Source organism: Phoxinus phoxinus (genome assembly GCF_949152265.1).
Source record: "Phoxinus phoxinus genome assembly, chromosome: 8".
Classification (NCBI taxonomy): domain Eukaryota; kingdom Metazoa; phylum Chordata; class Actinopteri; order Cypriniformes; family Leuciscidae; genus Phoxinus; species Phoxinus phoxinus.
Window position 1 is genome coordinate 7,756,294 of NC_136883.1, and position 23,901 is coordinate 7,780,194.

The following is a 23,901-nucleotide window of genomic DNA, read 5'->3' on the forward strand; positions in this document are numbered from 1 at the left end:
CCCCTTTTAGACACACTTGCAAACTGCCATGAGCATTTCCCTTGGGGGAATCCCCACCACACTTTTGTTCAACTTTGTCAAGTGGATGAGGGAAATGTATTGGGTATATGACAAAAGTGTGAAATTCACAGTACTCATAAAAGAGTAGGCAAAAAAAAAAAACCAACCTGGATGACTTACTATTTCTGGCGCGATTTTGAAGTGTGCATCGGATGGACGCTTTACTATCCCATGAGGCCACGGGAGAGGATTTGTGAATGGCAGTGAAGCGACGTAACTGACGCTGATAGGTCACACGACAATGACAAAATGGCGAATGTAGTACATCAGATAACATTCATACTATACAGAACTGAATTCTGGGATTGGTTGTCACAGATTATGCAGGAAGCTAATTAAAAATACAGCAAAAATTAGGCATCTTAAAAAGCACCATGTTGAAAGCACCAAAACTCCTCAAATAACAGGGTTTGAAACAGCCCAAATATGAGGTTCAATCAGTATTTTTAGGTCTCGGGTGATAAAAACCAGAGGGTATTAGAAACCATGACAAATCTCGGACATTGTACAATGTTTTATTAAAAAGTAAAGAAATTACACAAAAAAAAAAAAAAAATCCCCAAACTACCAGGCCCTCCCTCCCTCCCTGCCCCTTGCTTATGTATAACACAAGATTTTACAACTGGCAGTGATGCTGAAGGGGTCTTTAGAAATGAAAATACTTTCAGAAAACTGAATGAAGTCTTAGGAAATCTGTGGGTGCAAAAAGGGTTAAGGACATCCTTAAAGTTTAGTTTCCCTACCAGGTCCTGGAGCTATAAATACATATGAAAGCTGCTTTGACCACTAGTAGCTCCTGAAAGAAAGCATTTACACCAGTGAGACGACTCGCTTTCCAAGCCCGAGAATCTTAAGGGTGCATACCACAGTTTTAATTCATTTTACTCATGGATCTGGAAAACAACAGGCCATTCGATGGATATGCTTTTAAGTTACCAAGTGATGTCAAACCAAAACAAGTAGGTTATGATAGTGACTTTGCTTCTGAAGATTAAATTGAGCCCAATCCAATTGGGCTGGAGGGAAATTAAATCAGAAAAAATATATATATATATATAAAAAAAAAAGAGAATCCAGAATAGAGCCCTGAGTCTGCTGTGGACAAACATGCCTATTTTAAACTTCCGTGGCTATGATCAAGAAACTAAATAGTCAAAGCTCATTATTTACATAGTAATATAAAAAGGAATTATGGTACTTCAGATGAATAGATTATACACTCATATGTGGACACTGAAACTGATCTGTGCCCATCAGATACTAGAATCTCACTTGAGTGTCTCCAGAAACAAAATTCACATCTGATTTTACCATCTTGGTTTCAGGTGCAGTTAAAAAAAAAAAAAAAAAGATTTTTAGGGGGAATATAACATTCAAACGTCAGTTTAACACTAAGGGGAAGTTTCCTTTCGAAGACCCCTGTAGTAGAGTGCCACCTACTGGTTTCCAGGGAACAAGATGATGCCAGGAATCACTAGATCCCAATAGGCCAATAAACAGGATCAGGAATCTCTTGCTTTTAAAAAACAGAAGTTGTTTAACCAAACTTAAGGATGACAGTTTTTATTGTAAAACAGCCAAAATAATAAATGACTAAAGAAAAGTAACAATTGGTGGCACACTCAAAAAATGAAGACTTTTAGATCAACGTCATACCACCATGGGGGTTTAGTGCCAATTAAACAGCTCTCATGAGACACAGAAAACACACACGGTCAGTTTCATTGAAAGGGCCTAGGTCTGGACGGTCACCAGATCATTAATTTGAAAGTCTGCATGAAGGTCTACGCAAAAGGATCTACGAGTTTCATTCTGGACCACTTTATAATATTTACAGGTCAACTTCTGCAGAGGAACCTCCCAAGTCATCAAAGCGAGACATGGCTTGGTGGTATTTGCGATTACAATTTTTTGGGGACATAGGGGGTTTCTTTTTTTAAGCTTTCATTTTTTTAGGTCAAATATCAAATGAAAAAAAGTCTTAAGAGCTCAAAGAGATGACATCTCATTTTCAATGCAAATCCTCAGGTTGAAAAACAAAACAAGTGTCACCATTATTAATCAACTTACAAATATAAATCAGTTTTCTCCAATATTAACATAAAAACTTCCAAAAAAAGTAAAATAAACAAACATCTACATCGGGGTGAAAAAGGGTTCTGTCCGATATGCAGCGGGTACGGGGTGGCCTGTTTCGCCTTCTGATTAATAAGGAGGGGGTACGAAAACGAATACAAAGAACACAAAGCACCCTGGTCTTCACGAGCGTTTGAGCCTCTTGGAATGTCGCTGGACGCCCGAGTCCTCGTCGCTGCTGGCCTCGTCCTTGTCTTCCGTCACACCTCGTGGTGTCCGTCTCGATCCAGTTCTCCTGCTGTCCCTCTCATTGTCGCTTTCCTGCTCTCGGTAATCTTTCCGAGAGGTCCGCTTGCTCTTCCTTCTCACAGCCTCCTCATCTTCATCATCCTCGCTTTCGCTGTCAGCTTGGTTCCGTTGTCTGCCGCTCTGTCTGGCCTTCCTTCGTCCCGAGACTTCCTCATCATCTTCCTTCTGTCTGGATGTGGCTCTTTGCTTCCCGTTCTGTATCTTCCTCCTTCCCTCCACCTCTTCTTCGTCATCCTCCTCTTCGGAGGGAGTGGCGGGGCGTTTGCGCGTTCGCCGCCGCAGATAGCCGACCCCAGGGAGGCTCTTCTGCAGGAGCTCGACGAACGCCTGCTCGGTGCGCATCATGCAGGTCAGGACGTTGCTGTTGGGCTGGTTGTATTCCTCTGCGTTTGAGAAGATGAGCTTCACGTCCTCGAGGAAATCGCTGGTGCTGTGGTACTGGGAGGATTTGAACTTGTCCTGCATGGTGGTGAAGTCCATGGGGGTGCTGATGATGTCCTGATAATCCTCCGCCTCTTCAGCAGACACCGGTTCCCTGGATGAGGAGAAGAGAAAGCACAGGAATGTTTTATAAGAAGACTGCTTTCCATCAATGCCTCCACTAAACTGCTTTAGTGTGGACCATTTGATCGAAATTTTGAACCCTGTCATTTAGGTGCATCATTTACCCATGGCGGCTGGTCAATTAGCCAAACTGTTATAAATAGGAAAAAACAAACAAAAAAACACCGGTTTTATAATTCTTAATAATCACCAGATAAAAAAGAAAAATTATAACACTACTGTCAGAATATTCAACCTCGACAGGATACATACAGCACTCTCACATTAAGTGGCATGTACTATATAGCAAAACTAAACTGCTTGATTGTTATACCGTCAAAAAATATAAACTATACTGCCAATCTGCGACATTACATTCTAAGTACATTCTACTTTATCTGCATACATACAGTATATACAAACATAGCAATATAAATTGACACTACAAAGAAAACCATGCTGCTGAGATTTGCTATCTCATTGCAAAAAATATTATTGCACCGTTCTATATATAAAGTTGGATATATTACATCGAACCTTTTTCACATACATGCATTACACTTTCATAAAGTGATATATATATTACTTATTGAAACATAACAGTATCAGTTATGTTTCAATAAGTAATACGATAATGTTTCAATAAATAGGCTAAACTCACCGGCCCTCAATTTTTCGATTTAATAATCCGGCCCTCGAAAGAGACTAATTGAATAGTCCTGCTATATAGCATCTCAAAAGCTTGATTGCTTGAACTGTTGCAAAATGAAAATTAAATCATCACCCAGCTTAAATCTGCTAAATGCAACTAATAAGGCATGAAGATATTAACATATAATAGACATTAACATTTATAATGTGATTCTTTGTAAAGCTGCTCTAAAGAACAAAAGTGCTACATAAATAAATGTGACTTGAATGGGAGTGTAGATGTATGTAGGGTTGTCACAATTTTCTCTATACCAGTCTCTATAAGTCTATACCAGTTACTAGGGCTGGTCCGAATACCATTTTTTGAGCTTCGAAGCTTCGGTAGTAATGAACATCGAATATTCGAAGCTTCGGAGAGAGGGTGCTGAACATAATCTTCTCTCTAATAAAAGCAGGAATCTCTATGTGTCTGTATGTCTGTTTGCATTTTGATTATTTAGAGAACCGTTCATCCAATCGACTTCACAAGGGAGTGCAGTGTCGATTTGGTGCAATATAGATAGACACGTGAGACGCGACACATTCAGAATTAATAAACTTTTAATAAACTACAGAACAGCGTGAGCGGGAAGCGGCACGCCTCAACGCGGGCTGGGCTTATGCTCTGAGAACGCGGACACTGCACTATAGTGATATAAAACGCACACACAGGTCTGTTAAATTAAGCAATACCTTTAAGGTAGTCTAATATTTTTCTGACTAACAAATTGCTGACAGAGTAAAGGGTAGATTTAAATAAAGAAAAACGAAATTTAAATAAAGAAAAACGAAATTTAAATATAGAAAAAACAAAATTTAAATAAAGAAAAAACGAAAGTTAAATAAAGAAAAAACGAAATTTAAATAAAGAAAAACCGAAATTTAAATAAAGAAAAACGAAATTTAAATATAGAAAAAACAAAATTTAAATAAAGAAAAAACGAAATTTAAATAAAGAAAAAACAAAATTTAAATAAAGAAAAACGAAATTTAAATAAAGATAAAACGAAATTTAAATAAAGAAAAAAACGAAATTTAAACTAAGAAAAAATTAAATTTACATAAAGAAAAACGAAATTTAAATAAAGAAAAACGAAATTTAAATAAAGAAAAACGAAATTAAGTTAAATTAAAAACGAGATTAATTTAGATTGATAATAACGGGTAAAAAGTCTAATACATTTTGTTTCTATTATTTTCCACAATGTCAAAACAACGCAGCTTAACCAAAACACAAGCTCATCATGCACTTCCACATGCACTTCCACACACACTCCGCTGTTCTCATGCACTTCTGTCCACACACACTCCGCTGTTCTGCTCTAGAACACTCCCGTTGCTGGAACACTTAAGCCTCTGTTATACTCCAGTTTGGACACGTACACGACATCTGCGCACAGCTCGGACGCAGACTACTTGTATTTATACTTTCTGCAGAGGTCCGCTCTACTCGCATACGCAGTAGATCGGTCTGGCCAGTATAATCGATAATATTTTAAATATTTATAGTTTATATTTGCATTTGTCAAAACCTATCACTTTCAAACATCAAAATTACATTTATTGATATGTATTTGTGTCAAAATGACATATAAACATCTTAGGCGTTGGTTCTTTTTCTAGCATGCACGCGTTTTCCGCGTGGCTCAAGCCACGCCTGAGACTCGTGTATCAGCAGGTAGTGTGCAAACTCCAACCTGTTAACATGGGTGCCGAAATAAAAACGGACATGCCACGCAGCCAGTGTGTCGCCGGCCTTATTCAAGTGCGAATGAGAACCGTTTCGCGGGGGATCCCAGGTGTGCAAAAAACAACAACAAAAAACGAATATTCGAATGTCAAATTTTCACATCGAATACCAACCCACCGAACGAATATTCGATTATTCGAATATTCGGGTCCAGCCCTACCAGTTACCACAAGAAAAAAAAAAATTTGTATAAATATTAAATTAAAACAACGGCACATAGCCTTTAGGAACTAAAGTAAATCACTTTTTAATAGACTTAAAATGGTACAAATTTGCTATGACATTAATTGTAATTAACAACTATTTGTGTATTAAAACGGTCACAAAGTCATATGCCTTTATAATGTCAGTGAGGGTTTACCTGAAGGGCCAGCTGTATCGGTATTTCATGAGCTTCTGAAGAATCTCCTCACATTTCTCCAGCTCAACAGCTTTTTTCTTCAACAGAGGCTTAGAGCTCTGTCGGATCTGCACACAATCAAAAACACTTCAGAAACACACATATATGGTGCTTTCATATTCATATATGTCAAGTGCAAGTGCAGGCACATTAAGTATTAGTCACCGTACTGTTCATTTAAAAAATGTTGTTGCCTCAACACACCCCTTATTATGCTTGTTAATGAACAAATTGTTCTTTCACCAGTACTTTTTAATGATTCAGCTGAACCCATTTGAAAAGCTCTAGTGAATTGTCTCAGTTGTGCAATTTTTTTTGAAGGCAATCAAAAATGAACCTAACATTTGTAAAGATCTATATTGCAGAGTTAACTAAAACCAATTTAATGCAAACAGGGAACAGTATTGAACATAGACCTCACTTCCACACGTCTGGTTTTACTCACCAGCTCGTCGATGTCAGCAGGGTGGCTCGGTGCGGGCCGTGATTTAGGTGACTGTTTGGATGCAGGTTTGGGAGAAGGTTTAGGATCTTGTTTGGAAGCTGGTTTGGGAGAAGGTTTAGGATCTTGCTTGGAAGCTGGTTTGGGAGAAGGTTTAGGATCTGGTTTGGAAACAGATCTAAGAGCAGGTTTGGGATCTGATTTAGAAGCAGATCTGAGAGCAGGTTTGGGATCTGGCTTGGAAGCAGGTCTGGAACTAGGAGGCGAATGCTTCTTCTGTGGTTGTTTACTCTGCACTTTAGGCTTCAAAGACGTCTTCATCTTTTTCCTAGGTCTTACTGTGACAACCAAAACAGACAACTAGAGTTTGTGCCAATACTTAAGACAAAGTTTCTATAGCTATAGTACATTTGATAGATGGTTTTTTTGTTGTTGCATTTTTGGTATGAAATCCAACACAAATTGAAGTAAAAATAAAAAAAAATCCCTCCACCCTAAAAGAAAACAAAGTTTATTGGTTCTCAAGGCTCTTAGTGATACTCACAGCTGTGGCCCGTGTCCCTGTATTCTTCTTCCGATTCTTCCTCTTCAGACTCTTCTTCGTCTTCCTCCTCTGAATCCTCCTCTTCCTCAGTGTCCTCATTATAATTTCTGCACATGCAAAGATTTGTAAATTAATTGAGGAACTTTTGAGCAAAGAAAAAAAAAAGCTACACTAGCCTCATATTCACATTCATTTAACTGGGAAAACTTTTAGACTTAACTTTAAGACTTAGACAAATGCCTCAAAAACATTTAAGCAATCCCTGAATGACTAGAGCTTATTTACAGTGGAAAAGCTAGAAGAAGAGAGGGAGAGATTGCACAGATTTGACACACTTTACAATGCGTGCGCACTAACCTGCCCCTGGAGCTGCGTCGGGCAGTGGTTGGCTGACAGGCTGGGCAGAGCCATTCACCCGCCGGTATACGGTACAGAGCCGGCCGCAGACAGAACAGGTGGAAGGCTTTATTACACTCATCACACAGAATCAACTTATCATCCTCTCCTGCAGAGAAAGACATTCAGAAACCAGATCAATTACACATTAAATCTTCCTGTTTCCATGCAGTACTTCCTCTTGTGTGCAGCTCACATTACAGCAACAGGTGCCGTTTAAATCTTAGACATTCTCTCTTTGATTGGTCATTCTCTCCCTTGTGCATTTCATTTCATACATAAGGTGTGAAGTCAACTACTCCCTGTGGCTGTGCGAGTCTGAAGGTCATTTGTTTCACATACAGTACACGGTGCTCCAAATTATTATGCAAGTGACATCAGTAGGATTTTTAGTACAATATACATTCAGATTTTAGTTATTCAAATAAGAGGTTTTTTTTTCTCATCTTTTTAGATAACTGGTATCAATCTCAAGACAGGTTTGTTAAATAGTTTGGCAGGTTTACTTTGACTTGCTTAAAAATGTGGAACATTTCTATTTATCTCAGTTCATGCAATATGGGGACCGTCCTGAAGATGAAAAGCTTGAAATGGTCAATGTTATGCAAAAGGAATGAAAACAACTAACATTGTGTGAAACCTGAATGGAGATTATCGAACTACCATAAGATTTGAGAGTAATTTCCAGCACAAGAGAACTCGGTCAGATAAAGGCTGAGGAAAGTTTGTCTAAACAATTTTTATTAAAAAGGACAGCTATAAAAAACATAAAATAAAAAGGCACTGTTGAGCAGAAAACAGCTGCTGGTGTCACTGGGGTATCAGGAAGCTCCTGGGAGTTTTGTGTGTAAATTGCATTTCAGCCACCTCTAACCACAATATATTTACACTGGTTTAAACAAAACCCCAACAATTTTAGAATAATTAAGCCAAATATATTACTATTGTAATCTGACTGCACTGTAAAATTAAACAATTATATATGAATTACATTAAAATAATTGATAATTTTTTTTTAGCAAAATGATCAACAATAATTGCGTTCATTTCTTCATTTCCAATGAAGCTCTGCACAATCATGCCTTTATTTTGACACCATTGTGTCATTCTGTGAATGTGAGAAAGCGAAACTGGTGCACGTTGGGTTCCCAAGTGCGTGTTAAAACTCACAGCACATGCAGAGATTGAGTGACTCTTTGAAAACATTTGATCATGAACTGCAGTGTAAATGAACAGACTATATACCGGTACTTCAAATCGTTGTCTTTTCTGTGATTTCAATAGATGATTTGCCAAAGCAATGGATTTTTTGTTATGCGAAGTGTATATGTTCGTATTATTATAAAACTGTGGCGGGTTGCCACATTTTAGATAATTAAATAGGAAACACTAAATAGTACTATATCAATTTGGAAAAAAATGTGTTTTGCTGACCAATATAAATTGTTAATGCGACTACTTTATCAAACTAAAATCGATTAAAATCATATTGTTTGATGAATTAGACTGCATTTAAAATTAGTTCATCTGTGCTTTTGCTTTTCAATCCAGTTTTTAAAAAGCATCCCATGATGCAGCTCCTAAAGTGGGTTTAGTGAATGTCCAGAGAACAGCTGGAATCTAGACAAAGGGTGGCAACCTTGAAAATGAAAAAATGTAAGATTTTTTTTATTTTTTTTGATCACCATAACGTAGACAACGTCTCTTTCACGTTGTAATGTGTGATTTCATAGCTTTGATGACTTGGTGCAACCCTTTTCCACCGTATTTAATATTTAACACTAAAACAGTGCTTCACAGCATTTGAGATTGATCTTTGATGTCTCACCTTTCCTGCGGCACACTTTACAGCGAGCGTTCTCTGCAGACATGTCCCACTTGATGCAGGCGTCCAGCATGCCGAGCAGCGCGTGCATACGAGAAAAAGTCTGAGCTTCACGGACGGCATTTTTCCACTTCTCCACCGCCGTGGCTACCTAGAAATTAAATGTGCACAATATTTAGTGTAGTTAGAACATTATATACACTCACATACACTACTTTTAAAGGGGTAGTTCACCCAGAAATTATAAAATTGTCATCAATTACTCTCACATGTCATTCCAAACCAGTAAGACTTTCGTTCACCTTCGAAACATGAAGACTTTAAATTAAATCTGAAAGATTTCTGTCCCTCCATTGAGCTCACGCAACAACCACTTTGCTGCTTCAAAAAGTTAATAAATAGATTGTAAACTAATCCATATGAATCGAGTGGTTTAGTTAAAAATTCTGATTTAATTTAGGCTTTTATTCACACATCAACATTGATCAGTGAACAAACAGAAGCTCAATCGAACATGCTTGAAGAGCGAGAACAAACCTCTTGTGGAAGCTCAAACGTGCTGCGTAACACGAGAATGAATACGCTTGAGCTTCTGTTTACCACAACTGATGTGTGAGTTGATGAATGTTTATATGTGAATAAAAGCCTAAAGTAAATCTGTTCATGATGTAAAGCGGCCGATCGTGTCTCTTCGGAAAATTTGAACTAAACCACTCGATATGGATTAGTTTTACGATCTCTTTATGAACTTTTTGAAGCGTCAAAGTGTCAGTTGCGTGGACCGTCAATGGAGAGACAAATTAATTATTCATTAAAAAGATCTTCATTTGTGTTCTAAAGATGAACGACAGTCTTACAGGTTTGGAATGACGTGAGGGTGAGTAAATGATAGAATTTTCATTTGTGGGTGCTAACCCTATAAAAATTTGGGATTAGTTTAAAAAATATTTTATTCAGCTTTGTCATTACAGAGATAGAATTAGATTTAAAATACATTAAAACACTATGTTTGTTCTGTTTTTATTAACTCTAATGCATGGAATATTTTCTCCCCCTTAATTTAGGTTTGCTTCAATCAATGCCTGCAATGTTTACTTGACTGAGAAGTACATATTGTTTTCATTTGTTCATATTTATATTAATTTTTAACTTTTAAACATTGGCATTTGTTTTGTATATTTTTTGGCTATGGTATTAAGAATAATGAAATCAATTACTGAAATGTTAGGGTCGTGAAGCCCTATTGAGCACAAATGCACTCACCCTGGCCTCTTCAGCCAGTCTCTTCTGATCATCCACCTCTTCTGCCGTCGTGCTCTCCTCTCCCCCAGTCTTCTTTTTCTTCTTCTGTTTGGGTGCCATGAAGCCCTGCAGAAACTTCTTGATCACGCTCTCTTGCAGGGCGATCACACACTCGCCAAAATCCTGCAGTTTCTCCAAGTTCTGCACCTGAAAACACAAGTGAGAGGTTAGGTAGGTCCAAAGTGGTGGAGAGATCCATGAAGCAGGGCTGGCCAGTATTATTGACCAAAATCTTATTTCACGGGATGGTAATGGTATAAGCGCCCACCCTCACCACAAGATCATAATGTTTCTCACCCTCTCCTCAAACTCAGACGTGTCCTCCATGTATCCCAGGCCTCCTTTCTGCAGACGAGAGGCTACCTCGATAATGTCAGTGCGCAAGAATTTAAGCAGTTCCTGGTACCCGTCACAGGTCTTAAGGCCTGGGTTACCTTTTTTTGTCAGATGTATGGAATGCAAGATTTCCTGGTAACTAAAACAAAAGAAAACCATCTGAATTCTTCATTCATTTTTACTGCGATTGAAAGCAAGCAAGTTGTGAAAATGTGTTTTTTTATGAGGAAGGGAATGTGTGTATATTTATATACTCACTTGACCTGCAGCCTGAGTTTGAGTTCACTCTCTCTTACTCCCTGAGAGTGAAGACTCTCTATTAGTTCATCGAGGTCTTTTGGTGCATCACACACGAACCTGGTAAAACAGTTTAAGAACAAGCATTTGTGTTGCCGCCCAATACTGATATATCTTGACAGATGTTGCCATGTCCTGATTAAAGTTCATTTAAACCCATTTTAGACCTTTTTCTTATTGGAGGCCTTTCCTCCCAAAAAAATGTGTAGTCTCATACAAAAAGTACTTGAAGGCAGATTTCCCAGACACCAAATGATACAGCTGGGAATTTGCAAGAACACTTACCAGAGGTTTTGGCCTTGTTTGGGCACAGTGGTCTCAATACAAGTCTCTGGCACTGGCACCCCCTGCTGGCCATTTTCATTAGAAGTGCTGACTATGCTGCCCTCATCCTCTTTCTCTCCATCTGAGAAGGCAAGGAACAGACACGTTCAAACATACTGTATTTCAATGAAAGAAAGTAATTTCAGATCAAACTTATAAATGTATAATATACAGAATAATGTTAAAGGATTTTTTTTCTACTCCAAACAGAAACCATTTTACATGGATTGTACTTGACTACACCCGATAGAAGTTTGTACCAAAAACTAAGAAAACTGTTGCTTCTGTAAACAACAGATGTGGTACATCTACCAGAAAATCTAGTCTGGCAAGCAGGTTTTATGCGGCTAACATTTAAATTCTGCCAAGAAGTCTGGTCAACACATTTTTAGAAAGTGCAAAGGTAGACTAACCTTCTGTCTCCTCCTCTTTCTTCATCTCCTCCTCTTTCTTTATATCTTCATCTTTCTTTATATCTTCATCTTTCTTTACCTCTTCATCTTCCTCTGTCAACACCGGCTCCTCTTCAGGAGGAAGAGTGAAAGTGTAGTCTATACTCTCATGAACCCATCCCTTTTCAATATACAGGCCAGGAACCACATCGGAGAACAGCCAATACCGGTTGTGATTGCGGTCAGTGCCCAGCGGTGTTTTCCTCAGCGCCAGCTTCGCTTTAGTGACAGCATCCTGGAAGGCTTTCTCTGCTGCAGCTTTCTGCCTCCTTATGCGCTCCTCCTCTGCTTCTTTTTCCATACGCTCTGCAGGAGATGCACACATACATTTATTTAAAAACATTTTTATCATCCAATTTATTTTGAGGTTGCACAGATTAAATTTCGGGAGCATATGCGACCAATATGGTCGCAATTTCAAGTCTTGTAAGAAAGTTCAAAAGAAAAGCATTAATTTAAAATAGGAATCTTGTTTAACAATATAAATGCCTTTACGGTCATTTTTTATCAATTTAATGCATCCTTTCGACATTGAAAAAGGAAAAAACGAAACTAGCAGACTGCAGATATACAAACCGTAAACAAAGCAGCGCTTGCTTACCATTTTGAATATCAAATCACACTGATCACTTTCTTCGTTCATTCCAGTCAGCTCATGTTATTATGAAAATATTCATGCATTCGAATGCTCAGGTAAGATGACTTGTTAGCTTGCTTTCATCACTTTCACTTTTATTCTAGTGCACCGACTTGTTTGCTAAGCTGAACAGCCAATCAGAGGTCTCTCTGACCGACGCAGATTCAACATGCGGAAACGGCTCAAAATACCCCGACGTGTCCGACTAGAGCCCACGATGTGGAACACACCGGAAAAACTGAGCTGACCAACGCTCAAAAACGGCCCGACGGTTAACTGTCGGCTTGATGTGTCCAGGCCTTAGCTGAAGAAAGAACTTCACACGAGTATATCAGGGCCTTTAAGCAAACAAACCATTCTAAAACTCAACCATTTAACATGCTGCTCTCTTTAATTACCTTGTTCTGATACAGACTGTCTACATTGCGTCTCTCAGTGCCCTGCTTTCAGGGTGTGTTCACACTTGGCAGATTTGGCTCGATTTAAGTGAACTCTGTAGTGATTGGTCAGTTAGTGTAGTTAATTTTAATAATTGTGAACTCTGCCATCCAAACCCTGATGCGCACCAAACAAGCAGACCGAGAACGCTGAAAACATGGGTCTTGTCCCACTTCCAAATGAACTCTGTTTGACAAATATGAACGGAGCATGGACCATAGACATCTAAACAAACCAAAAACAGGATGTGATGTCACAAGATGCATCCCTAAAAAGAATGCTGAAGTATACCGTTGTCCATTACAGTTCAGTACAGGTGTCAGAAATGCAGTCTCATTGCAGCAGATCTTCATTTAGGGGCTGTTTACACCTGGCCACTTCGTGCGTTTTCTGTGATCAGATAGCTATCCGATCGTGAAAAGACCAGGTGTAAATGCCTTCTGAAACGCATTTGAGACGGATTTAAATCCGATCGCCCAAACCACTTTAGGAGGTCTGGGCCGCATTCCAGACGAAACTGGACAAGTGTAAATGCATCTGGTTTTTGAAACCAGATATGAAAATTGTACTCCTCCCAACAATGCAAAAAAAAAATTAACATGTGAGTGTTATAGGCTATATGTCATCTTTGTCTGTCTTGTATGTTTAAGCCAGATATGACGACGCTACTGCAACACGCATCACCATAGATGAACAGCTGAGCATCTATTCATCTATTTTGATAAATCAGATAGCTAGCCGATCTGAGAAAACGCATGAAGTGGCCAGGTGTAAACAGCCATATGTGCAATGGAGGAATTCCTGCCACTGTTTTGACTAATGCACATGTTTTAACTCTTCACGAGTTCTCAGCAAGTCAAAATACCATCATACGTAAAACGAGCACATTTAACCCAGCACACAGAATTGTTTTGAATATTTGTTAAGTTCAGTCACAAAACACTGTCATTTTTAAGATTGAACCTAAAAAAAAAAAAACAGTGAACGCCAAGCGAACCAGGACTATTTGTTTTATTTTATTTTGGTCCGGACCAAAAGAACCAAGAGAACCGAACTACAAGTTCACTTTTTTTTAACTCATCTCTCACCTTTGTTTTGCCGTTCCTGTTCTTCCTTTTCTTTCTTGGCCTGAATGGACATCAAGCGTCTGCTTTTCACTGTGCTGATCATGTCCTCCGGCTCTGGTTCCACTTTGGCAGGGACCTTAGGTGTCTCTTTTTTCACGTTTGAATCTTTCTTCCCATCTGCCCTCATTAGAACATCTCCACTACCATCGGTTTTTGCCTCCATCTGCTCTTTCCGTTTCTGCTTCTCCGCTCTCTTTCGTTCATTGACTTCTTTGAGTGTGGCGAGCCGCTCCTTCCACAGCTCGGCTGATCGCTGCTGCATGGCCTCCACGTGATCCTCCACCGAATAGGTCATGAGGATACGATGAGACAGCGCCACCAGCAGGCTGACCTTCTCCTGAGGGGTCAGTTCAAACACCTCCGATGTCTCAAGCTTTTCCAAAAACTCGCTGCTCACCACGTCATCGTAGCCCCCACCAGGCTGCCAGCCATCTGAGCCACGGGCACTCTCTTCCTCATGTGCATCCGTTGGCCGCAAACACAGGCGCACCAGCTCGGATACGGAGTGCATTGTCAGAGGAATCTCGGATAACGGCATGTCCAGTTCACTGTAACCTTCGGCCAGCTCATCTTGCAGAAGCGTTTGCAGCAGAACCACCAGCACACGGTTCAAGTAAAGGAAACCCGCCTTGTCTCCAGCTAAAGCCTCCATCAGAGCGATGGAGGTGACGGGATACTGGTCATCAGGCATCAGGAGGCCAGAGTAGCACTGAAGGAACTCCACTACCATGGCTATGTCACCAAAGAGGGCGTTGGGAAGCCCCTCTGGCATGTCGAACAAACGGAATGTTGGCAAGCATTTGCCTTCGAGTTCCTGGTCTTCGTAACGGCGCGACATCTCCCTCCTCACCTGCATCTCCTTCTCTCGGCGCTCTTTGGCTTTCTCACGCAACTTCTGCTTGACTTCCTGACGCTTCTGACGTAGAACATCCTGTTTCTCCTCCTCGGTCATGAGGGCCCATCTGCGTTTTTGCTCAAGAAGTTCCCAGCGCTTCTGCACCAGCTCTTTCAGCTCCTCGGGAAGTCGTCCGCGATCCTCTGCGGACAGCGTTTTTGCTGCCTTAGACAACAGTGTGGACAGAGTGGTCTTCTTGTCTTCTTTGCCTTTATTCTCTTTGTAAAACCGAAGGAGATGCAAGGCCATAGGCGGAAAAGGTTTGCCCAGCTTAGCGGAGCCAGTACTTAAACTACGCCCTCGCTTTTTTGGGCTACCTGGAGCAGGTGGACTTTTAGCAAGATCCAAAAGGGTCATCTGCTTCATTTTGGGTTTCTTGGTGATTTTCTCCTCCTTTTTGGAGAGCTTCTGGCCATTGGGAGACTTGGTGACTCCACTCTTGCGGCTCTTTTTGGGGTCAGTGGATTTTCTGTTCGATTTTGGGGTGCCGAGGATGTTTTCCCCCTCAGACTTCTTGGAAGTACCTGAGTTTTTCATTTTTAAAGGTGATCCATTAACTTTCTTCACCTGAACAAAAGAAAATTATTTTTTATTTTTTATTAAATATACACAAACATTACATAAATACAATAAAATGCACAAATAACTCAATCGGGCAGTCTCATTTAACGGGTTAAAGAGCATAAGATGTATTTTAGTCATCTCATATACAAATTAATGGTATAAAAGTGGTTTCAAAACGATGTGCCGCCCATCTAGTAGGGAAGTGGGAATTATGGAAGGAATACAATGACGTTCCAGGAAATCCCTGAGGCATATTTGGAGATTCTGCATCCAGAATGAATCAAACAAATGCTCAGGAACGCTCACTCAATCCTATTTTAGGTTAAAAAAAATAGGAAAACAATACTTTTCAAAAAATAAATAAATAAAAATAAATAAATCACATTTTAAATTGCAAATCTAAATACTCTTTGGATTTATATGAAATTTTAATAATTAATCTTACAATAAGATTACATTTTTAGCATTATCTAAGGTTAATAAATGTTGAAGTATTGTCCATTGTTCGTTTGTTGTCAACATTTAATAATACATTTTAAATAGTTTTAATTTTTATTTGATCTGTTAACCTTAGTTAATGTACTATGAACTACTTGATCAAGGTACAATTGTCTTTCTCCAATATTAATAAATGCTGTAAAAAATAATGCATGTAGTTCATGAAAGCTAGGTAATACATCCTTGTTAACAATTGGGACTTGCAAAGTGTTACCTTTAAAATGTACCTATGTTTCTAGGTTAAAGCTAAAGAAACCTGTAATATTTTAATGTTTAAATTATTTCCTGTAGAACGAAGATATATAATTTTAATATATTAATATTTATACATTTATTTCATTTAGCACATTTCAGTTCAGCACTGTTTTACTTGGAGTGTTATGTTTTTTTTTGTCCAGTATCCATTTTAGAAATATCTGTAAATTACCGTAATCGGTTATTGGCACGTACGGTCAAACCTAAATATCGGTAAAATCCACTATCGGTCTACCTCTAATTTTTATCATCTTGAAATATATATATATATATATATATATATATATATGCCAATCACTATTTTATAGCCAGTGTTTTTGCCATCTGCTCACATGATTAGATTTTGCAAGTACTCAAACATACCTGCATATGACTCCAGAGGGTTGGACTGAGAGGTATGTTCTGGGAGTCTTTTTTCTTTTTCTTCTTTTCCCCCTTTACATTTACTCCCTCACTGTCTGTTCCCGTCTCGCCAATCTTCAGCTTCTTATTGGGTTTACCTTCAGGTGAGCTCATGCTTCTCCTCTTAGTTGATGGATTTTCTGCCAAAAACTAAACAAAGAAAATGTTAATAACTTTTTTTATGAAAACACTTCTTTCTAAAGCATATCACGTACGTATCCCACCTTGTGAGGGTCCAGTAAAAAGTCACTGAATTTGCTTGGCAGGTTGAATTTTTTCACCAACTCATCCTCCACCACCCAGGGGGCGCTCTCTCCCGACCCCAACCTCAGAGCGTAGTGTCTGATGAAGTAGCGCATGATTTCTTTGTTGGGAGGCCGCTCCGTTCTGAACAGGCTGTCTACGGGGACGTCACTGATTACTTTGTCCTCATTAAGAAGTTTGACGTCGTACTTGTGGGGCAGAAATTTGGGCATGACCCATTTCTTCTTTTCTTCTTTCATACTGGTTGGGAGTTTTCTGGGTGAGCGACGGGCCCTATCAGCTAGAGACCAAAAAAAAAACGTATGCAATTTTTTATTTTATTCTCCCTAGTTCAATCGGGGTTTAATGTATATAGCAGTAATTAATCTACAATTACTGGTCAGTTGAATAATACCAGTATCTAATAACAACAGTAATAATAATAATTTTATTTTGTATTTTTGAATATAACGAAAGACATCATAAATGAACGTAAAGAGCAGCTAAGTCTTACAGAGACTCTCTCTCCTGCTCTCCTCTTCTTTGGACTGTGGCTCCTTCTTCAGGTTCTCCTGACTGGCGTTCTCTTTATCACTGGATGGAGAATCACAAGCTCCTTCCATCTTTTTCTCCACATTTTCTTCCGGAGGATTCTCCAGCGGGTGAAGCTTTGCCACTTTCACACGCAAAGTCTTATCATTGCCAACCTTACAGAGAGAGCAAGACAGAATTACCATTTCACATCCATAAAGAGAACAAAAGAGAGGGAGAAAGACAGATAATTTGCACAATTCAACATCATTATTCAGGGTTCAGCCAATACATTTCCATGACTTTTTGATGTGATCATTTGATAGAGATCACATCCACATTACTAATTATTTAAGTAATATCCAAGCAAATATGTAATGTAAAATATGTAATATTTTTTTTTTTTTTTTTTACTGTTAGAGAAATACATGACTTTTCCAGACTTGGAAATCTCACTTTTGAAAGTTAAGAACCTTCATATCCCCATTTTTCACAAATTAGACAAATTCCAATGGACTAAAGTCCCACAATACATACAAGTAGGCTTGTAACGGTATGAGATTTTCACGGTATGATATCAGTCTCAGAAAAGATCACGGTTTTACAGTATATGGTATTAAACAATCACATATTATTATTATTATTATCATCATCAGTTAAAATGACCATTAAATAAATGAAAGCAGGGTTTTTTTTGGAAACAGTGGAATGTAAACTGTGTTTAATTGTATAATTTTGTTAATTCTGTGTTTGTCTTGTTAATGTGTGATGTGCTTAAGCATTAATGTGAATCTATATCACCAGTGTGACAAATTTCCGCTCTGTGACAAACAGAATGGACAATAAAGTTCAACTCAACTTGAACTTGTTGAACAAATGCTTTATAACAAACTGGAAACCATTTGTTTGTTATGTTTTTGATTATTGAAAGTTGAATAATATCTATAATCAAATTTAATTGATTAGACTTGTTTATTTTTATCATTAATAATGTATTACTTTAAGAATAATAGAGTCCTATGAAATGTATTTTATTCAGTTATTTTTTCTTTTTATGATTTAATACAAATACATTATCAAAAATGGTGATAATCAAATAAATGCATAAAACTAACTATTTAATTAACGTTTTAATATGTAACCAAAATGAAAAACTAACAACTTTTAACCTTTTATTTTTGTGCTGCACAACAGTGATTTACTAAATTAAATAATGGACAAAACATCATATCCGTAAAGGTTTCAATAAATTGTATTATTTTTGTTGTTGTTATTAGAACTTGGAGAAGTACATTCTATTGTAAAACAGTATATAATTCTGTAAATATATTTGTCAAGTTCAAGTTAAACTGAACTTTTATTTTGGCGGGTTGTAGTAGTGAAGACCTTAAGTTTAGAGAGTATTTGTTACTCAAATACTTTTTATTAGTTACTCTCAAATAAAAAGACAAAATGCTCATTAAGCATTCAGTCAGAGTAGCTCTGGAGATGTCCGTGTGTTCACGTCCTCATATTGTAAAACGGCAGACGCTGAGACGAAGACGAAGCAAAGCGGCGCAGCTCAAACGTAGATTATATATTTATATAGCCGTTTTTTTGCACTTTAATATTCAGACCATATTGTGATTTTATTTATTGTACAGTTCTACTTTTGATTTACTCATCGATCAATTGTGCATTTTATGTGCCATCTGCATTACACAGTAAATTCCATTTTCATGACTGGATTGACTCCGGGATTCTCTCTGCATCACGGAAATCACACGGCCTTAAGTTATAACAGATTCTTTATCTGCATGGAGGGATGGTGTTCTCGAATATAAGTGAACATACAGGTGTGCCATTACCCTACATACAAGCATCAAAAAATATTAAATCCAAGTTCATACCAAGAAGTCGCACTCCTCGCCCACAGCATACTTGGTGAGAATCTCCACCCAGACCAGATCCACTAGCTTATCGAGAGACACTGTGTTATGGTGCACAATCTCCAGAACAGGCTTCTCAAACCACACCGGATACTCCTCCTGAAGCCTGCCAAACATGAAACCATTCTATATTATCAGTAAACAAATGATTCACTCACCGTAACTTGCAAAACTTTATGAAAATATCCTTTGATTTGCAACTTTGTATTGCTAACCAATGCAGGGCTTGACACTTTGTTGGCCAAAGTGAAAGACGCTCAGGACAGTTGATGGAATCGTCACTAACCTGAAAACTACTGTTAGACTTCCCTGAAAACATTTATTTGGGGAGGATTTATGTTAACAACAGTAAAGCTCATTTGAAAACAATACAACTTCATACTCTTCATGGCCAGCAGAGGGAGATGAGAAACACAGGAGTGAAGAATGAACAGTAAAAATAGCATCCAAAACACATTGACCCTTAAAGCAGCATAACCCTCTATATGGTCTGTACTGGACACTGTTGTGAGTGTGTGTGTGTGTGTGTGTGTGTGTGTGTGTGTCTGGTTACATAAGCAGCTTACGAGACTAAACTGCTTTCTCTCTCTCTCTCCCACACACCAATGTAGAAATCTGTTTGAATGTCAGTTGAGCAGGTCAGAAGCAGAGCATTTCTCTACACTTCTGCTGAAGACTCAATCTATAATACACTCTTATTAGAAGGGGGGAGTGATGGCACAAGGGCACCAATGAAACAGCAGAGATGTGGTCATATGACACTCCCTCAACACAACAACCTGACAATGAGTCCGTTTAAAAGCTCTCTGCTATATACAGCAGACATGCTGGGAAATAAAGGGTTGCAACACCCAATGAATTTCCATGCCTTTAAGGGGTCCCAGATTACTCATTTTATACAAATTGCACTCAAAGAATAATTTCAAGTCAATAAAAAATTTCAGAGCCAAGTACAGGTATATTTGAATAGCGTTAAGAGTCTGAATCGTCCCAACAATTTTAAAATTCCAATATTTCCAGGTCTAAAACAGCACTTTTTCAGTGTCAATGAGACACTAATATAGGCTTTATTAATATTTTGAATTTGTTTATATTTTAATATTTTCTTTTTAAAATTTAGTTTGTTTTAGTCATTTTGTAATAAATGAAAATGAGAAATACTGCCTTGGTAACAAGCTGAAATAACTTTTTTTCCCCCAGTTTATTTTTCAAGTAACAAGTTTTAGTAAACCAATAACCCTCCCAAGAAAGATAATATATGACAACAGCTATAGCTTAAACCTATTCAGCTGCTTACCTATCTAGCATTTCTGTGCCTCAGATAAGCACAAATGCAAGAAGGCACTGGCAGCTCAAAACATATTGAGACTGCCAAAAATGCCCAGTAGATCTCTAAATAGATGAATAGTCAAAAAAAAAGAAAAGAAAAAAAGACTGAGAAGGACTGAATTAATGGATGACTGATGACGCTCATATCATATCACTCATGTATGAGCTCGTTTTTGTTACTTACAGCTCAGTGACCTCCTGCTCCTCTTCCCAAGCCTCCTTATGTGTAAGCTGGCTGCTGCCAGTGCTTTTGCACGTCCATATCCGCTCTCCATACCTGCGCAGTCGAGCTTCATACTCTCTGAACAACAGGATTAAGGACTAACAACAACAACGCAGTCAAACACTACGGCACTTCCAAACTCATTCATAATTAATGCATGCGTGTAGCACAGAAGCTCAGTAATTAAAGGGCCAGCAGCAGCAGAACCTCCATGAACAATTTTCAATTTAAATTTGCAATTACGAACAGGTAGCAAAAATACAAGAGCTTCAGTAAAATTTATATTTCATGCACTCTGAAAAGACTAAAACCACCTTGCCAAAAGGCAAGATAAATACTTGTGCATAAGTTCATTTTGCTCTGTTCATGTATTATGCAAATGTTTATCCAAGTATAATAAATAATTACTGGTCACCCAATGTGGGCTTTAAATATCCGATATCAATATATCTAGAAACCTGGTTATGCCAGCAAACAAGACAGACAAAAATGCTCAAATTAAAATATGTTTTTTTTTTAAAAACTTGTTTTAAATTAGGGCATGGTCATAACATGTAGATTTCACAACAGACAAGTAAAACATAAATGGCAGATGCCGATCATTGCAAAAAAAGCCCAAATATTGTCAGATTAAGTAATATATATTATCTCATGTATTATTCCATCATTACATCTAAAAAGTCTCAACACTTTGCTCGTTTCAAACACTTTTTTGGCAGATCTAGAACACACACTTTCTGGAAAAACAGGAAAATTGTCTAGTTTTTGGTGCTGGAACTGAAACAAGCGTAAAGTTTAACCACGTGATTAACTCTTCTGAATGAGTCAGAAAGAGTTTTCAATTTGTATAACCTGCACCTGCGAGCTCAATAGGTTTGCTTACTGAATTAAACTGACCTCCATCCTACAGCCTTCTCCCCAAAGCCCCGCCCTCCACAGACACGTTAGCCAATCCGATGTCGCAAAACCCGAACGCAGAGAGTGATTGTGACGCAGGGAGAGTTTCTGATTGGCTAGTTCTCATTCCGTAACACATGCGGGCCGAGTTCACTTTAATACTATTTACAGAGACAGGTGTGGTTCGTTCGTCAGGAAACCTGTTACTGTGACATCTGTCAAATAAGAGATTTTGTCTGAGATAAATAAAACTTCCGTCTCTACACCATATAAATATCTATATTTTTGGGCCAAATTTCTAGTCAAATGTACAAAAACATAATATAGTCAACAAATATGCGAATGCTGCATTTAACAACATAAAACAAGACTAAAATACGCGATTGCTGATGCCCTGAAGGTCAGCTCTACTCATCCTGACGATAATGACCAAATTCACGTGGCGTGCGGTGAACATTTCGCGCGCAAATGACCTCGCGCAGCAGCTGCACGTGAACTCGCACGGCAGCCTGAGCTGAAACTATTTGTACAATCATAACCACACTCCCAGCATACAGATAACTGTCAGTCTCTATCTTGGAGCGTCAATCTATAAACTCATATCATGCGATATCCGTGAACTGTAAATGAGAGAGAGCGAGCGCGCGCGCGTTAACGTTACACAAGATTGAGTCATAGCAGTTTGGATGAGAAACTGCTTAGCCGCCAGACGTCACACAAACACTCCTGGAGCTAGCTCGCTAACACTAGCATCTAAAATGCACACAGGACGACGACAACAACAACCTCTCAAATAACATTAATTTGACCAGGTTCCAGCACTCAAAATCAGACAAATATAACATTAAGCCCTGCCTTAAGTGTGTAACCCCAGATGATCTAAACGTCATGTCACCTTTAGCCTGTTAGCGTTACAATGAGATGCAGCGCGCAAGATGAAAACAATAATAACCGCTTAAATGCGCGCACTGTGCTCGTACGCGCTCAGAATCCACGATCCGCGTGGAAACAGCAGATCGAGACTCTCGCGGACGCATGTGTGTATGTTCAGTGCTCGCAGGTGGATGGTGGAGGCAGTGGGAAAGGATACTCTTTGTTCCTGAAGGCCTCTTTGGAGTGCTCGATGATGAACACCTCCTCTCCTGGGCCCGGCGGCTCCGACAGCGGCTTCACCAGCGGGTACGGCTTCCGGCCTAGCAACGGTGCCATCGCGTGCGGGCTGCTGCGGTCCTGGATGTGTCGGCAATGTGAACTACTGAACTAACCCACCGCTCAATCTCAGCTTAAACTGAATATGGAGTGAAATCCGCGCGTCTCAGCGGCGTAGCATGGGGGCTAGGCTAGCGCGCGCTGCTTTTACTTACTTTTTACAAAGCGCGTGAAAACAAAAACAAAACCAAACTACGGCTTTACTAGTCAGTTACATCTCCTGTGTGAAATCCGTTGGTTTGGGGCAGCCGGTGGGGTCATGGTGAGATGGTTGAAAAGAGCGTAAGAAGTGAACGGAAGCTCCTCCTGAGTGCCGGGGATGGAAGCGCGAAAGGCGGCCCGTCAGAGCTGGTATGGCGGGCTTTCTTTTGCCGCTCAGGTCCGTGTTGCTGTCGATTCTCCAGGCCAAAGCGACGTACCAATCCCCTTTCCGCAGCGACTATAGACCGCGTAGATACTGTTTTGAAGGACGTGCTGATTATATAAACAAACAACAGGGTTTATAGCTTATTGAAAAATGGCGGGAGTTCCTGCTACACCGGCAACATTCCGTACAACCTCAAAACTCCGTTACCCCGGTAGCAAGCTGCGACGCAAGGATAAGCCCCGCCCATCGTCTCCAACTATTGGTTACTAAACAACTACGACAACGACTGAGGTATTTTATTGGCCGCTTGAACCGTCAGTTAAACCTACTCCACCTTTTGTCAAAGGGACACCCCTCCAATCATAAATACAAGGCGTGTTTGGAAGCGTGGCTAGAGGTCAGTTTGTGGTAAATTCATAGATAATTTCAAAATGGGAATTTGACTCATGTACTTTTGCTTTAATTAAGAACATTTTATTTTTGTAAGCACATAAATTATGAGGCATAATGCCCAGCGTTTAGCTGAAATGGGCAGCTGTTATCGAATTTAAATAGAGACAATAGAGCGTGCACACGACACTTATGATCCAATTAAAGAGACAGCCTTGATTA

General features: G+C 39.0%; 1 protein-coding gene across 1 annotated transcript; it reads right to left on the minus strand.

The window, feature by feature from the left end:
- Positions 1-565: 565 nt before the first annotated feature.
- Positions 566-23,724, minus strand: baz1b (bromodomain adjacent to zinc finger domain, 1B). Its single transcript, XM_079621261.1, has 18 exons — positions 22,804-23,724; positions 20,778-20,894; positions 19,226-19,370; positions 17,320-17,512; positions 16,787-17,106; positions 16,524-16,712; positions 13,910-15,410; positions 11,708-12,052; positions 11,256-11,376; positions 10,932-11,030; positions 10,635-10,812; positions 10,299-10,484; positions 9,039-9,186; positions 7,172-7,319; positions 6,815-6,921; positions 6,274-6,608; positions 5,790-5,896; positions 566-2,980 (listed from the first exon to the last, which is right to left on the minus strand). The coding sequence occupies exons 1-18, from the start codon at positions 22,920-22,922 to the stop codon at positions 2,320-2,322; spliced, it is 5,019 nt and encodes a 1,672-aa protein (XP_079477387.1). The 5' UTR covers positions 22,923-23,724; the 3' UTR covers positions 566-2,319.
- Between the last annotated feature and the right edge of the window lie 177 nt (positions 23,725-23,901).